A 16,307-nucleotide genomic window follows, 5' to 3' on the forward strand; every position below is an offset into this window, starting at 1 on the left:
AATTTGCAAATGTGTTCAATAACATGCTGAAATTTATACTAAACTATAATATGCATGAAAACAAGCTGATATATATGTACAATGCATTAAAATAATGCATTTTAAAATCACCTGCTAAGTTTATACAAATACCATAATTACTATTAACTTAATTTAGTGACATAAAACCCAAAAAAAAAAAAAAAAATTCTAGATTTTAAAAGTATTAAAAATATTGACAAGATGCAAAAGGATTGCAATCTCGAACACGATACGCAATTTTCTACAAAGTACAAGTTTAGTGTTGGAATGATTTCGAAAATAAATTTATTCATTAAAAAGAAAAACAAACGCAGAAAATAAGTTAATCTGAAGTGGCATGCGACTAATTGTCAAAAAATATTAATATATTTACAAGATGCAAAAGGATTGAAAGGTCAAAAGCGAGAATACACTTCCTGCAAAGCACGTGCTCATTGTCCGCATGTTTTGAAAAAAATAATATATTATAAATTAAAATAAAAAAGAAAATAAGCTAACCTAAAGGTAGCATATGTAAAAATAACTTCTAGATTTTAAAAGTATTAAAACATTGACAAGATGCAAAAGGATTGCAATCTCGAACACGATACGCAATTTTCCAAAGTAAAAATTTAGTGTTGGAATGATTTCAAAAATAAATTTATTCATCAAAAAGAAAAACAAACGCAGAAAACAAGTCAATCTGAAATGGCATGTGTCTAATTGCCAAATAATATTAATATATTTACAAGATTCAAAGGGATTGAAATGTCAAAAGCGAAAATAAACTTCCCGCAAAGCACGTGTTCATTGTCCGCATGTATTGAAAAAATAATATGTTATAAATTAAAATAAAAAAGAAAAAAAGCTAACCTAATCGTAGCATATGTAAAAATAACTTCTATATTTTAAAAGTATTATAATATCGGCAAGATGCAAAAGGATTGCAATATCAAACACCGGAACTATTATTCCGAGAAGAACGTGTTCAGTATTGAAAATTGCATTTATGATGTGTTTTGAAAAACAATTAAGCGCAATTTAATAAATATCTTTAAAAATAATAATAAAAATAAAAGCGAATGAACCGCCTGCACTAATCAACAAGAAAACTACTTATTGTTTTGAATCTTGCAGTAGGACAACCATCGATGAATCCAGTATCTTCTTTTTTTCCAAAATCTTTACAGACTTTACATACCATCAGGTCTTCACCCTTTCTTTCCAACCACAGAACTGCTTTTGCCACTTGATGAAAGTTGCAGCGTTGACATTTTCCGTGTACATTTAGAAGTGGCATCTACTTCGTCATTATTTTTTTCTATTTCGACTTCATCGGCAATCCTTGGCAGTTTATTTCCGCTAGTATTTAGTGGCGTAAAACATGACTTTAAGTTACGTTTACTCATATTTTCAACAAATAAAAAATGATGTTAGCAATGATTAAAAAAAGAAAGAAAGAAAGATGAGCAAGAAAAAGGAATCCTCGTGCTCGCCGTGCGTTCGTGTTACGACATGGGGGGGTCGAACTTGAAACATGAAAAAGATCAGACTATCTGCTCAAACAACCCTCAGATGAGTCCGGTTTTGGAGGGGTGGGGGGATCGGGGGTAAACAACACTAAGGGAACAAAGGGGAGAAAAGATTACTCCAGAAAGAGGAGGAATGGAGGGGTGTGCTTGCAATGACACTGGCTGCTACAGTTCGCGGGCAAAGGTGGGGGGCAGTCTTGCATAATATAGACGAACGCGGCGAACGGCGTTCGCAGAAAATTTTTGTCTCTGCAGAAATTTTTTTTTCAAACTGCTAACGTTGATTTAAAAAAAAAAATTTTTTTTTAAAAGGGAATTTTTAAGAAAATCCCAGAGTTTATTTCTGTTAAAGCCTTTTAAAGCACATGTGTAAAACAAATAATGGTTTTGGCAGTTTTCTTCAGTTGGTGAAAAATAAGCTAATTATATGTTATTGTAAAAAAAAATTAAATGATTTAAAGCACTTTTTTTTTTGTCTCTTTCATATTTGAATATAAATTTAATTTTTTATTCAAGGGTGAGTTAGGCAAAATAATTATTTGCAGAAAATTTTCCAGTTAGGATTTGTGTTTGCAGAAAGCTTTTCATTTTATCTAAGTCTGGTGGGGGGGGGGGGGATTGTTCAAGCTTTTCCGACTGAAAGCGATACTTTCAGGAAATTTTCCGCGATCGCAACGCACGCAGATGTTTTTGGAGACAAATCTTCCGAAAGTGAAAGCTTAGTGTGGGGGGGGGGGAAGCTAGGCGTCACAGTGACGACTACGTTTCAAATCGCGGTCGTCAAAATGAAATTTACAGTTGCAAAATACGACTAACGACCGCTAATTTCGAGCACTGTAACACAGGTATCATTTCACCCCCTATAAGCCACCTATGGACAGTTACGCCACTGAGTTTAGTTTTATAAGGGTAACAATCATGTTGAAGGGTCTCTGTTTGCAAAGTCAGTGTCATCGATGGACATTTTTGTACATCATTGTATAAAAACTTGAAGTAGCTTTAGTCATATTATCAATTGTTTTTCGGCATAAATGAGACTGTTTGCTTGTATCTATTTAAAGTTGCAAAAGTTTGAATTTTTCTATCTGAATTTAAAGTTTGAGTTGTTAGAATTTTTCTGAAAAATCTTTTAAATGGCATTTTATTATATTTTTACTTTTTGTATCAGTAAATATTCCATTCATAAATGTTTTCTAATTCTAGATATTATGATACTATTTCTGTAATAATCTGCAGTTGATATTTTTTACCATTTTCATTTTCAGAACAGTATAAGACCAAATTCCGAAACTTTTCCCCTTAAACATTTATCTATACATATACAGTGAAACCTGTCTATAACAATAAACCTGTCTATATCGTTTCCTTGGTCCCAGCAAAATGACAGCTTAAATAACCAAACTGTCTATAGTAATAACCTGTCTATAACAATATTTTTTTAGGTCCCAACAGTATTGTTGTAGACAGGTTTTACTGTATTTTCAGTTTTAAACGTTCAAAATTGTTAATGTTCGGCAATTACTTGTTGAAAACCCAGTACTTTTAGTTCGGCTTTTTTAAAAACATTTTTTTCGATGCCACGTGTTATGCGTAAAGCAGCGTTTTGCTGTAATTGTGCAGCAATATTTTAACATCCGCTTTTGGTTAAGGATAATTCTCTTTTTCTTCTCATAAATTTGAAATGATGCAAAACCTATTGAATAAAAGTACAAAATTATTTTTAGTAAAAATATCATTTTTTACTAGAAACATACCAAGAACTGGGTAACTACTCGGTACTCGGCCAAATTTTGATCAGGTACTCGGCCTATACCGAGTAGTTGCCAAAAATTGAATACTGTCCAACAATGATATTAAAATTTATAAAAAAGTGCAAGCATATATAATATTCTGCAAAATTTTGAGAATAATGAAGTTTGTAATGCTTCAATGGAATAAATCTTATTTTAATGTCCCCAAAGTTAATAAAACTTATTCATTAAAAATTGTGCAAAAAAGGTAAGTATAGAAAATATCTTATTTTTATATTAAAAATAGATTTTTGCTACAAGCAGAAATTAGTTATATGAAATATAAAAGTACCTTTGCTCTTAAAAAATAAAAGGAAATAAAACAGCGTTAAAAGCACAGTGCAGGAACACTGCAGATACGTTTTTTGGTGTTACGAAGAATTCCTTTTTCAATGCACAAAATGTGAGCTCGTGTATTTTTAGGCATCCGACAAAAGTCGGATTTTTTTGTCGAATGTCTTTACATTCTTTAGCTCACATTTTATGCACTGAAAAAGATGTTCCTTGTAACGCAGAAACACGTTTCTGCAGTGTTCCTGCACATTTGTTTTATTTGCTTTTAAAAATTATCTATGTTTGGCAGACTAGAACTGTACTAGATTGGGATAATTTGTTTTAATTCCAACTTGATTAATCTTACCTTTTATTTATTTATTTTTAATTTTAAAAATAATTTTTTTGTAAAATTTTTGGCATAAACAAAATTTTTTAAATAATGCATAATTAAATTTCAGCAGGAATTTAGTTTTAAAAACTATTATATGGACAAGGAGGTCTATACTACTATTCCAGTAAGTTCAAAATTCATCACATGTGTGTCGGTGGTTCTTCTTGAAACATAATTAGTACTCAGTAACTCGGCCGAGTACTCGGTACTCGGCCAAAGTGCTACTCGGTATAGTCTCTAGTTTTTAAAGTGAAGTATACTTTCATTTAGACTAATCAAAATATAATATAGAAATTTAACGTGAACGTTAGCGAAACAAGGTTAACGTTACAGATAAGAAATAATGCACCACAGGATAGTTTTCCCTATTTTTTGAGTCTTAATCCGAAATCTGGAAAATTCTGAAATCTGAAATATTGTAGTCCCAATCAATCTGGATTTGGGGCCCCATACTGTATGTTGATTGTTGAAGCTATTATTATGATTTCCAAAGTATATGATTTCCAAAGTGATTTCCAAAGTATAACCTTGATTTAATGATTGAAAAAATTTGTTGTGAAATCGAGGACATCGTTCAATTAAGGAACATAGATATTTAATGCAGTCAAATCCAGACCAGTGAAATGTATCATTGAATTGAGGAAATCGTTAAATTGGGTCTCGTTGAATCCAAGCTATACTGTACCATGTTCTTATGGTAGTATTCTCTTTAAAATAAGGTTTTTGAGATTTGATGTGAGTCTTAGTTAAATACTTAATGCTATAATGCTATTATATCGTCCCTATTCATTAAATTTGGAACAACAGTTGTAACATAGTTCCCACAATATCTGGATATGGATCTGTCTCTACCGTTTTTGACCACATTCCATACAGAGATTGGAAGTTTTAAACTCTACAGGTGGAGGAGAAAATGATCTCTTGTGAGAGAGGGAAAGTGTTAAAAAGTTTCAAAAGTGTAGTCTCACTGATAATAACAATTTGTTATTGACTGCAGGGAATTGATCATTGTCTGCTTTATTTTTATGAATTGTTGGGATTCGTCGTTTGGGTTCATTCTTTGAATTTAGTAAAATTAGCATGAAATGAATAGTTATCCATTTATATTCATGGTACAGTAACCCCTGGTTTTATCGCTTGGGATTTATCACGATTTTCCTTTGTTTCCTGAAAAATTATGTTAAAATGAGTGTTGGTTTGCATTTGACTTCACTAAAAAAAGATATTTTTCAGAAAAAATATTTTCTACTTTTTGGAATCAATGAACAAAACTAGCATATTTTCCATACACTTAATTTGTTGCAGTTAAGTTGAACTTTCCATTATTATTCCAAAATAAAACAATTAAAATATTTTAAATTATTATTATTTGTTTTGCAAAGCAAATCGTTGTAATCCGGTAAAACATTTTTTTTTTTTTTTTTTTGTAGAATTATAGGTCAATAATTTTTACTTTAATTGAATAGGACCTTTTATGTAACAAGGGGTTACTGTATTTAAATAAAATTCTGCTTTTAAATTAATATTTTTAAAAATAATATACATATAGTTTTCTAATGTCAAATTTATACTTTAATAAAGGTTGGCAGGACTGTTGGTGATAATTGCATATATTCATTTCTTGATTGATTCCTTTTGTTTTTTAATTTTTAAAGTTTTATTAGTACTTATTAAATTTTTGGATTTTATTGGTGTTTTACTAAAATGTTCCTTTTTTACAATCGTACTAGTCTTTCAGAATTTTTTTATAATGGCTAGCAGCTGTAAGAAAAATATCACTGGGGCTAAGCGACAGAAAACAACTACACATGAAACAAAAGGATCCATCAGCCGAAAATATTTGGATGAAAAATACATGGAAGAAATGTCTGCTAGTTTTCTTAAGAAGAAATCCATGCATTTTGGTATGTTATGTTGCAATCTTTTTTTTTGTGTTGAGCAATCAATGAAATACATTTGTGCAATGCAGTAACAGGCACTGGCGTAGCCACAAAATTTTCGTTATTTATGTTGTAATATTTCTTGTAAAAATGTTTAAAAAAGTACTTTTAAGAGTTCTTGTGTGTGTGTTTTCAAAATAAATAAATAAATAAAAAACCTTTATTTGAGACAATTTTGCATATTGTTAGAACACATATGCTATAGGGGATTCATAAAAAAGGTAAGTATCTGGAAATCAATCGCCCCCTCCTTGGAATACTTTCTGATCTGCCCTTGTTATTTTGGGACCAAAAGAAAACTTTGAAATAAAGGAATATTTGAGTTATAATGTTTTGAATTATCGAGAGTCAACTGGATAAGATATCTTGTTTTGAATATTGTTATCCTGTCTCTTTGTTTTGAAACATTTAGTAAAAACATTTTTAAGCCAGCAAAAAATTTTGGCAATGCTTTTAAATAGAAACTTTCTTATAGCTTTATGTCATTTACTGAAATTTAAAACAATCCTAAATTTCTTCTTTTATAGATAATGAAGCATACGTTTTGAATGATCCCTTTTTTTGCACTGTTATGGGCAATCTTGTTGAATCTTCAGAATATGTGCAGAATTTGAAGAAAGAAGTTGATAACTTAAAAATGAAAATCAAACAAAATGATTTATATAAGTTTAAGCAGGTACATTTTATTTAAATCTCAACTAGTTTTATTCTTAATAAATAATTTAAAAAAAAAAATATATTTTAAACATATATATTTTTTTATATAGTCAGAGGATTTAGGACGGTGCAAAAATCCATGCATCTCAAATTTTGTGTAAGTATTATCACATTTATTTAAAGATTGGCAGTTTGTTTATTGAAAAGATTCTACTCATCAATTTTTACAATGTTTTGAAAATCAAATGACTCTTTTCTTTTAGAAAACTTTTGTATGGAGATTTATTAAAATGGATGCAAGAAATAACAAAACTTCCACTAACAGCAAAAGTTGATGTTTCTGGCTCATGTTATTCCTATACAGGTAAATTTGTTTTAAGTAGCTCTGTTCAGATTGTAAATGACTTAAAGTTATGTGGACATTTCAAAAACTTTATATCCTTTATCTGAATTTCCAAGATATAACATTTTTGGACAATGCTGTTGCTTGTTGAGACTTGAGATATTTAACTGCTGCCATTGCCCCTGATTTGTTAATGGAAGCCCCGAATTTTTAAGCTTTTTTTCTCAAATGCCTTGAGTCATTTTTTACCAGAAGCTCGGAAGTTCTCTAAAGAAAGGGATTTTTTTTACATATAGGGGGGAATTTTGGAAAAAAAAAAAAAAAACATTGCAGTAAAACAATTCATCATGTATAAATTTTGATAAAATTTATTATTTTTGATATTGTGTGGTTTTACAGGTAAATAGAAATTTTTCATGCATGTAAGTAGGTAGGCACTCATAAGCAAATTATTAATTAATTGGTAGAAGATAATCAGCCCATTGCCAATTAGCAGGCAGCCTATTAATTATAAAGATCATGATTTTTAATGGTGAAATTTCTCCATCACCATTATTTTTGAAGTTGATAATTTTGACTTTTCAGAAGTAATAGCTCGTTATTCATGTGTCTGATGATTTATTATATATATTACGATATATATATATTTATATATATATTGGAAATTATTTTAAATGATTTATTTTATATATATATATATATACACATATATATATATATTAGAAATTGTTTTAAAAATTTTTAATTCAATTTCCTTGAAGTCAAATTTTTTATAGATAATAATAAATCGAATATATTAAGCTGATCCATGTAGCTTGTTGTCATGGTCAATACTATGAATTTAAAACTATGTTCTGGATCCTTTCAAAATAATCAATTATTGTCATTCATCATTATGAACGATTGTTGCTAAACTGGAGCCTAATAGTCAGAAATAGGAAGATGATAGAATATTTGTGTTAATAGCATAAGCATTAAGTAATGATAGCAATAATTCTTGGCGGATTTGTAACATTATTTCCTTTTCCTTGATTTCCCATATTTTCTTGGGGGTAAAAAAAATATGTGTTCTGGCCTGCTAGATTCCTTTTAATATGTGTTGCGGCCCTTGGATAAAAAAAGTTTGATCATCTTTGACATACAATTATGTAAAGTGGTCTTTAGTTCAATGATATTCTTTGCAGTTTTAATCCTCTATGTAACTTAAACTATTTTTTTCTCTTGAACATTTGCTATTTCCTTTCCTTTTATCTTTTCTATTATTACTGGCATTTCCCTTTTTTAGTTATTAGTTTCAAAAGTCATAAATATTGAATATATTCTTTTACGAAAGAAATTAATTTTTAATTCATTTTTTAACAAATTATCTTTTAAGAAATAAGGATAATAATAACAAAGAAAATAAACATTGTTTTATTAATCAAAATATTCATTAGTGTTTTTCTGCATAAAAGTTCAACAGTTTACTGGTTCTTATCGTAGAAAACGGAAGTATTTCCAATCCTCCACTAGAAACAAGATTCAGAGCACAAATAAAACAACTTTTGTGTTCTGAGGAAGTCTGAGTTCTTGTTAGGTGAAAATTTCGCTAGAAGTATTCTGAATTAGTCACTGCAGTCTTCGAAAATAATTATATTTTTGTGAGTGTATGTTTTGGCATTTTTTTTGTAAATCCTGCATAAAACATGCAACAATGCAAGCCATGGAAAATGTTACTCACATTCCTCTTCCTTATTTTTCAAATTGTTCTTCTGCACAATGGACAATGAAATAAAAGTTGTAATATCAATGGATATTAATATAAATTTCTATTGACAACTCTCACCTTAAGTTTTGGCTAGAGCCACTGTGTAACACAGGCCAACACATCAGCTTAAGTTTAGCGATTTTGGATCTGATTTTTTATTGTTTCAAAGCTAGGGTTACAAAAGCAAAGTTTCGGATTTTGCCGAATTGGCCAAGATAATTTCTTTTTAATAAACAATTCATTTGCCACTAATAATTGCCTCTCTCCTAATCTTCCACAGTTTTGAGGTTGCTAAGTTTTAGCTTCTGGCCTGATTCTTCTCTCTGGCTTCTCTGGCCTTAGCTTCTGGCCTGATTCCCAGATCTGTAAGTGGTTCCATTGTATGACACACATACTGTTGTGGAATAAATCATACTAAAGTTTGAACCGAATTTCACCGTTTTTCCTTCCTTCTGTTGCAGATTGATTATGGACTCTCCATTAGAAGTTTGCATCAAATAGAAACAATGTGCTGTGATCCAATTTTCCTGGTTGGAGGGTGTGAAAGGCTTAAATGGACCAAACCATGACTAATGCTTCAAGGATGCTGCATCATAGAGATGGTAATTCACCTATTTGCTACAACAATCTCTCGAGATTCCCAAACATCCTCATCATGAGTGAAGATTTTAGCTTTGTCCTGCTCCATCTTCATGCATTAAATTTGTTTGTCCACTTTTAAGCTTCTTGATCCATTAAAACAGATTTTCATATTAGTGGACTTCCCCTCTGAAATGAAAGTCTGCAATGAATCTCTAAACCTCTGATCAGAGGAATTGGATCACTTCAGGTTTTTTTCTTTTGGATTTAAACTTGTAATACAATGTCTATGATCTATCTACAACGAATGGAAGAGAAAATCGAAAGCATTACTTTCCTAGCAGCTTCCCTTGTGTGTTTTTATCTTTTCTTCTGATGCTTCTTAAAATTAAAAAAAAAATATGTTTCATTAAAATGAAAGAAAATTAGCTAGCTGTCTGACTGTTATGTCAACGTCTGTTACCTATTAATTAAAGGAATTTAGTTTATAATTATTTATCATTATTGTACATTAATGACGGGAAATGAGGGTTGCAATTTAGATTTCTGGCCTAGTAATGAAAAAGAAAAAAGCTTATGATTGAACTTGGTTTACTATTTTTCAAAACATTCTCCATGAAGAATGAGCATGTGTGTGAACCTCTTTTTAAAGCATTTTTCCCACTCCAATTGAGGCAACTCCAAAAATGTGCACTTTGAAGGCGTCCACGTCTTTATGTGTCAAAAATTATTGACCACATAATTAATGTTTGATACTCAGGAATACAAAAATGTTATTGGGTGCTAAATAGGAGCTCTATCCTAGATAACTTCTGAATTCCATGTTTTCGTCAGTTAAAAACTCCTTTGTTTGGGCAAATACAGAGGAACTTGCACTATCCTGATGAAGAATGATTTGTGTTGACTTCTGCTTTTTAAAGATTGCTCCAATGACTTCCGGCGAAAAAATGGTCATGTACTATTCAGTATTAATTATTCTGCATTTCAGCCCTTCTGCAGTTTTCGATCATGTGGCACCAGTGATGTTGCATTGACGTAACATAATGGCGCTGCATGACCGAACACCGAATGAAAGAGAATGCTGAAGAAAAAGGCAACTGTTTGCTATAACCTACTTCTTCTGCAAAAACTTTTGGTTGGATTTGGCTTACCTTGAAATACCCATAATGTTGATTCCTGTGTACACTGCCTTTGATGCGTCTTGAATGTATTTTTTATACACTTCCTTCCTACGCCCCCAATTGACGCAAGCCTTTTGAGAACTTCTCAGATTATGTGGGATGCAACAAGAACAAATCTTTTTACCACAAGATATTTGTGTTATATCTTGTTGTTGCTAGTCATACTATTGCTAAAATATGCCTCAGTTTTTCATATGTGATAGGACGATCTTACTTGATCAGTTCACAAACAGCATTGATATTTTCTGGTACAACAACTATTTTTAGGCGACCTTCATAGGATTTGTCATGGACCAAATGTCGAATATGGTTTAGTTTGTTACACTGGTTGTTTTACTGCATCATAGGATGATGTTTTATTGCTGTATGAAGAATTTAGCTCAACAAAGCACTCTTGCCTTGATAATCCATGTTAGTAGGGTTGGAAAACAATTGCTTGGAATGTTCCCAATTTACTGTAAACAACACAAATCATTCTAAAATGGCAGAACATTCTGAAGAAGTTATGGTTGAACATATCAAATTATCATTTGATATCATCAGCAGTGACTTAGCAACACTTACTGTTGTAGCAATATTATTGTCACATGCAAACATTAGTGTATAAACTTGATTAATATGGTTATTGTGTTGGTCAGTAACTGCTGTAATTAGATATTTGAGACATTTTATTCATTTGTTCTTGATCGCTCTCATAAAATGTTATTTTTTTGAACCCCATTCCATATTATTGTTCTTTATATAACAGATCACTTACTGTGTCATGACGACCTACTTGAAGATCGGCGAATCGCTTTTATTTACTACTTGACTTCTGACTGGTCTTTAGAGGATGGTGGAAGTTTAGATTTGTTTGAAGCAAGTATGATAGTCTTGTTTTTAATTGTTTCATTATCCTTGATGTACACTGTGTTACTCTAAAATATCAAAATCAGTATTCAAAGCACAAATTGCAATAAAAAATGTGGGCATGTGTTTTGGGATACAAGGAACTCCCCTTTCAATCAGTGATGTGCCCGATATCTGTATCCACGGACATCTGATAGAGAAAAATATCTCTAATCGTATTTGCTGATATCACACATATGTTTTAGTTCATTCACATCCTACTCTCTTGTTTGTTTTCATTTTAACCCCCTTTCAACCTTCCCTTGATTCCACAACAGATTTAATTTTGAAAATATTAAATCAAATGATAAAATTCATGGATTTCAGTTAGTTTTTATTTACAAGTTGCAGTTGCATTAATGTTAACAATGTTTTTGATAGTTAAAAAATATTGACAATAAAAATTTACGTTGCATATGAAATTTCATAATCCAAAATGTTAGTCAGTCTTAGATGAATGACTAAAACGACAACTAAATATTAAAAAGTTAGATTAAAGTGTTGTAATGTCGCTAGAGTGATGTATGTATGTACAAAGATTTATATGAACAAGAACATGTTTTAACTGGAATTCCTTTTTTAAATTACATTTTTAACAATATTGAAAATTTGTATTTTTGTTGTAAAAGCCATTAAAATACTATTGTTTGAAAGTTTTTTTTTCTTCAAGTTCCATATTGTCTGGAAAAAAAAAAAAGTTCAGCTCTCTCATATCATTTAAAAAAATGTCTTATGGCATTTATGCTTTAAGTGAGTGTTTGTGCTTGTGTTAACACTTCAGTATCTGTTGTAATATTCATCTTCTGCTACATTCTCTGTGCTCTGTACTAGGTTAGTAGAAAAAACAAAAACTTTTCACCAATAAAAGATTGTACACCACAGAAAATTCTTGAAATTCAATCTGTGTGACATTGAAATCACCCAAAGAAAGTTAGACAAAATTAATTTTATACGGGATTGCCGCATTTAAGACCTTACCACCTGTCCATAATTCGTGACATAGAATTCTTTTTCAATGAACCTGGATTAAAGATACGAGATATTATATCAAGGTCTGACTGTATTCACATTCATTTCTGTTACACATTCTAAAATATCCCCCATTTATTCTATTTAAGCTATTAATTGCTTCACATCATCACTTTTGTTGAATGGCTTTACATCCGTAAGCTTACATCTTCTTATGTTGAAGAGTTGTCCTAGAAAATCCCTGAAATATGTCTGCTAGTTTTTTGCAGATTTTTCCTACTTTGTGTACTATACTTTGTGTATATTTTTATTCTTTAAAACAGAGGTCTTTATTTAGTTCATAGTGCACATTGTTTAAATCTCAGACTCGAAAGCCTCTATCATTTATTTGCTACATGCAGTGATGTAGTTAGGGACTAACATAGGGAGATTCTGTCCCCCAAAATGTATGATTTTTCATTGCAAAAATAATGCAAATGTAATGAGTAGGTTTCAATCCTCCTTTTCTTTTGTTAAGTTCCCACCAAACCCCAATGTGAGTTCCCCCAAATATTTTTTTCCAACTACATTACTGACTACATGTGTATGTTAATATTTAATGTGTAAGAAAATAAAAAAAAGTTTTAACACTAGAGCAGTGTTCCATAAAATTCTATTCTGTGTTTAAACTTCATACAATTCATTAAATAGTTTGCTTGAAAATTAGCCAAAAGAGTCAAAACATAGAATTGGATTCAATACATTTAAAAAAAAAGTATCAAACCTCTCTTGTTCTCTATGAAGCTGTATTGCAGTTGAGATTTTAATATTTCTGCATAAAATATGCTTGGTCTAAGGAAATGAAATTTCAATATGACTGCACATCTCCATAAAATATGATTTTGTAAAACCTGTAGTTTCAATTTTAAATCAAAATTGTTTCTTTTGTACGACGGTCAATCCAAAAGGAAGGTTCAAATCAATTTTACAAACATACATCACTGTCTATTCTCATTGAAATTTACATTGTACGGAAAATGTTTCTCTATTTTTATACATAATCGCCATCTTTTTCTCTGCATTATTGTTGACAGTGCCTTAACTTCTGTATTGAGTGTCACAGAATTACACCGCCAGAATGGGACATGACAGTCAATAAATCATTCCATTCTTGATTGCAATCCGGAGCTCAAGTCTAGTGATTACCACTTGTTTCCTAAGTTTAAGGAATACTTTGATGGAAAACGTTTCCGGAGCGACGACAAAGTCAAAAAAGAGTTTGAAACACTTTCTCAACGTGTTGGCAGTGGACTTTCCTTACCCTCGATACAGAAGTTAGGGCACCGTCCACAATATTGCACAGAAAAAGAAGGGGATTGTATATAAAAATAGAAAAACATTTCTTCTTTCCAACATGTAAATTTCAATGAGAATAGACAGTGCTTTTTTTTTTTTTTAATTGATAAGAACCTTACTTTTGGACTGACCCTCATATGTAGCATTACTGCGCTTTGTTTCACTTCCTTTATCAAATTACATTTTCTATTTCATGACCTTTGCTGTCTTTTCGTTCATTTTGTGTTACATAGGAGATTCCATTATGCAAAATTTTAATAAAAGAAAAGTTCAAAAATTCCGTTTTTAAGTTATAATTTTTGTATTTTGCATGCTGAAATTTTGAAATATATATATTTTTAGATACTAAATAAATAATAACTTTTTCTTTTGTCAAAAAATTTGTATTTACAGTGAATGGAGAACCTGGAGAAATTAAAGAATCTATAGTTCCAGAACTAAATAAATTTGTTTTCTTCGAAGTTAGTCCAGTATCTTTCCATCAGGTGAGTGCTGAATTTTCGTTTAACTTATAAATTTAAAAAAAAAAAAAAATCATGGAAAATGATATTTTTTCCCGATTCTTGGCAGAACCCTAGGATTCCGCGGAACACACTTTGGGAAATGCTGCCTTAGAATTTCTAAATTACGAGTTATCTATAATACTCTGCCAACTTTATTTTTTTGATCATAGTACTCAGCAAATGAGAAAAATAGATAAATCGTCATTGGCAAAATCATTAGATACCTTGAATGTAAAAACGATATAGCTGTATTATAGTTCTTCCTGATTTCTTGATGGTGGTGCATTATTTCATCAGTTACCATGATTCTTTGTCTCAAATATTTGGAGATATGAAAGTCAACATGAAGCATATGAGACCATAGTATTCAATGGGTACAAGAAATCAAATATAAAAGACATGGAGCACATGCTGCACATATAGCAGTTTTCAGTTGAAGTATTTGATGAAAATTCACCTATCATTATTCTGAAAAACATATTTCTTTCTAATTCTGTAAACCAACAACATTGTGACAATCATGATTTGCCACACCTGTCCCCAACTGCATTTTCATCCTCCACGCATGTGATAACTCTATCGCACCAAGCTGCTTTTTCTACCTCGCGGTTTCGACCACCTGTAACTGCAACCGCACAGTGAATTGTGAGATTCCGGCGTGGTCTCAGTTTTTCCGTCTCTTCAGGATTTTCGTGGAATTTAGGAAGAATGTAGTTTTGCAAGGTTTTCCACGACTCCCCGGCACTTTTCAGTGTTCGGGGGTCATGCACACTATTTTGGCGACTCTTTCACGTCTGCAATGGTTTAGCTAAAAAAAACGAATTGTTGAAGAGACGACTCACCTTTAGTGTATTATTGAAGCCTGCTATTTTCCGGAGAAATCTCGGATGAAACCCTTCCCTGATCATGCTGTGAACTTTCTGTGAACTTTACTTTCTTCTGCTAGTCTAATCACCTGCTGATGTGAGCTTCAATTTGTCTTCGTATCCGGAGCCTTTTGCTATTACAAGTGAAAAAATGAAAAGCTGGAATTGACCAACGCGAATGACTTGAGACGGACGCCGATCGGATGAACTATGCAATTTTGAGTTCTCGCCATCAGAGGAGCACAACTACCAAGATATAAAATCCCGATGCATCCTAAAAGTGTTCAGCCATACAGCAATATAACTCGTGCAACAAGTTTTACCAACAAATAAATGAATCGTGTGCGGGGCGATTTACGTTTTCGATAAATAATTTTGTTGGTTTTTTATTCAAGATTGTGATTTACTGGTCCACGTGCTTCTGAGCAGAAAAAGGTCGTATGTTTTTCTTCTGTAATGTTCCATCATTTATCCTAGAAATTGTAAATCGTATACACCGTGTTATATTTATGCTTCATATATATTTTTAAGCTTTTTGCTGATCAGCAAGGTTTTTAATTTTTCTTAAAAATGACCATGACACAATTTATTGTTAATGTACTTACACACTATATTTTTTAGATCACGTATATATATGTTTTTTATATTGTGACAATAAACCAGCCTTCATTCATCAAACTCTTATCTTTTGTATCTTCTTAAATCTAGCACCAAATCATTATCATTGGTGCCGTTTGGTTCCGTGCCGGGTTATTGGCTATTTGAAACAATTTTTTTCAAAAAAATTTGTTAGGAACAAAATGTTAATTTCAAAATACAAGTTTTTTCAATCATCCTACAAATATTTTTCCATATTGTGGTTAAAATGAACTTTTTCGTATATGTGCATTTATGCAAACTGTAAGGGGTAGCAGTAAAAAAAAAAACAGAAAAAATGTGTATTGAAGTGATATTGCATGGTATCACACAACGTATCTCATGGTAAATTTTGATCATATTGAATTGTTGAATGATGGTTATTTCAGATATGTTTGACAATCTTTCCTTCAGTATCATGAAATGATAGTATAAATTTTTTGAATTTTATGTGATGCAAAATTTTGGGGGATTTGTTTTTCTATGTATGATTTCTTGTTAAATTGAATTTGTGTTTTCACCTGTATTTACATCATGGCAAACAAAAAGGGGAGTCATAATAGTGTAACAAATATGTCGCTAGCATATAATATAGAAAAGTTTTCTGGAGAAGAGGAAAATTTAGAATTTTTCTTAGAAAATATTGAACAAGTTGCACAGCTTGAAAATTGGTC

The 16,307-nt window shown here is 31.1% G+C and overlaps 1 protein-coding gene across 3 annotated transcripts in view; it reads left to right on the plus strand.

Moving 5' to 3' along the window:
- Positions 1-16,307, plus strand: part of LOC129216063 (prolyl 3-hydroxylase OGFOD1-like) — a 70,820-nt gene that overhangs the window by 2,978 nt on the left and 51,535 nt on the right. Inside the window, exons 2-7 of one of the 3 annotated variants that reach the window (XM_054850204.1) lie at positions 5,728-5,893; positions 6,457-6,605; positions 6,697-6,743; positions 6,850-6,950; positions 11,185-11,298; positions 14,022-14,113. In XM_054850204.1, coding sequence (XP_054706179.1) covers positions 5,740-5,893; positions 6,457-6,605; positions 6,697-6,743; positions 6,850-6,950; positions 11,185-11,298; positions 14,022-14,113 — 657 coding nt within the window. In that variant the 5' untranslated portion in view covers positions 5,728-5,739. Of the gene's footprint in view, positions 1-5,727; positions 5,894-6,456; positions 6,606-6,696; positions 6,744-6,849; positions 6,951-8,986; positions 9,042-9,137; positions 9,279-11,184; positions 11,299-14,021; positions 14,114-16,307 lie in introns of those variants that run through there. The other 2 variants (XM_054850206.1, XM_054850207.1) reach the window with 2 other exon arrangements.

Source organism: Uloborus diversus, chromosome 2 (assembly GCF_026930045.1).
Source record: "Uloborus diversus isolate 005 chromosome 2, Udiv.v.3.1, whole genome shotgun sequence".
NCBI lineage: Eukaryota > Metazoa > Arthropoda > Arachnida > Araneae > Uloboridae > Uloborus > Uloborus diversus.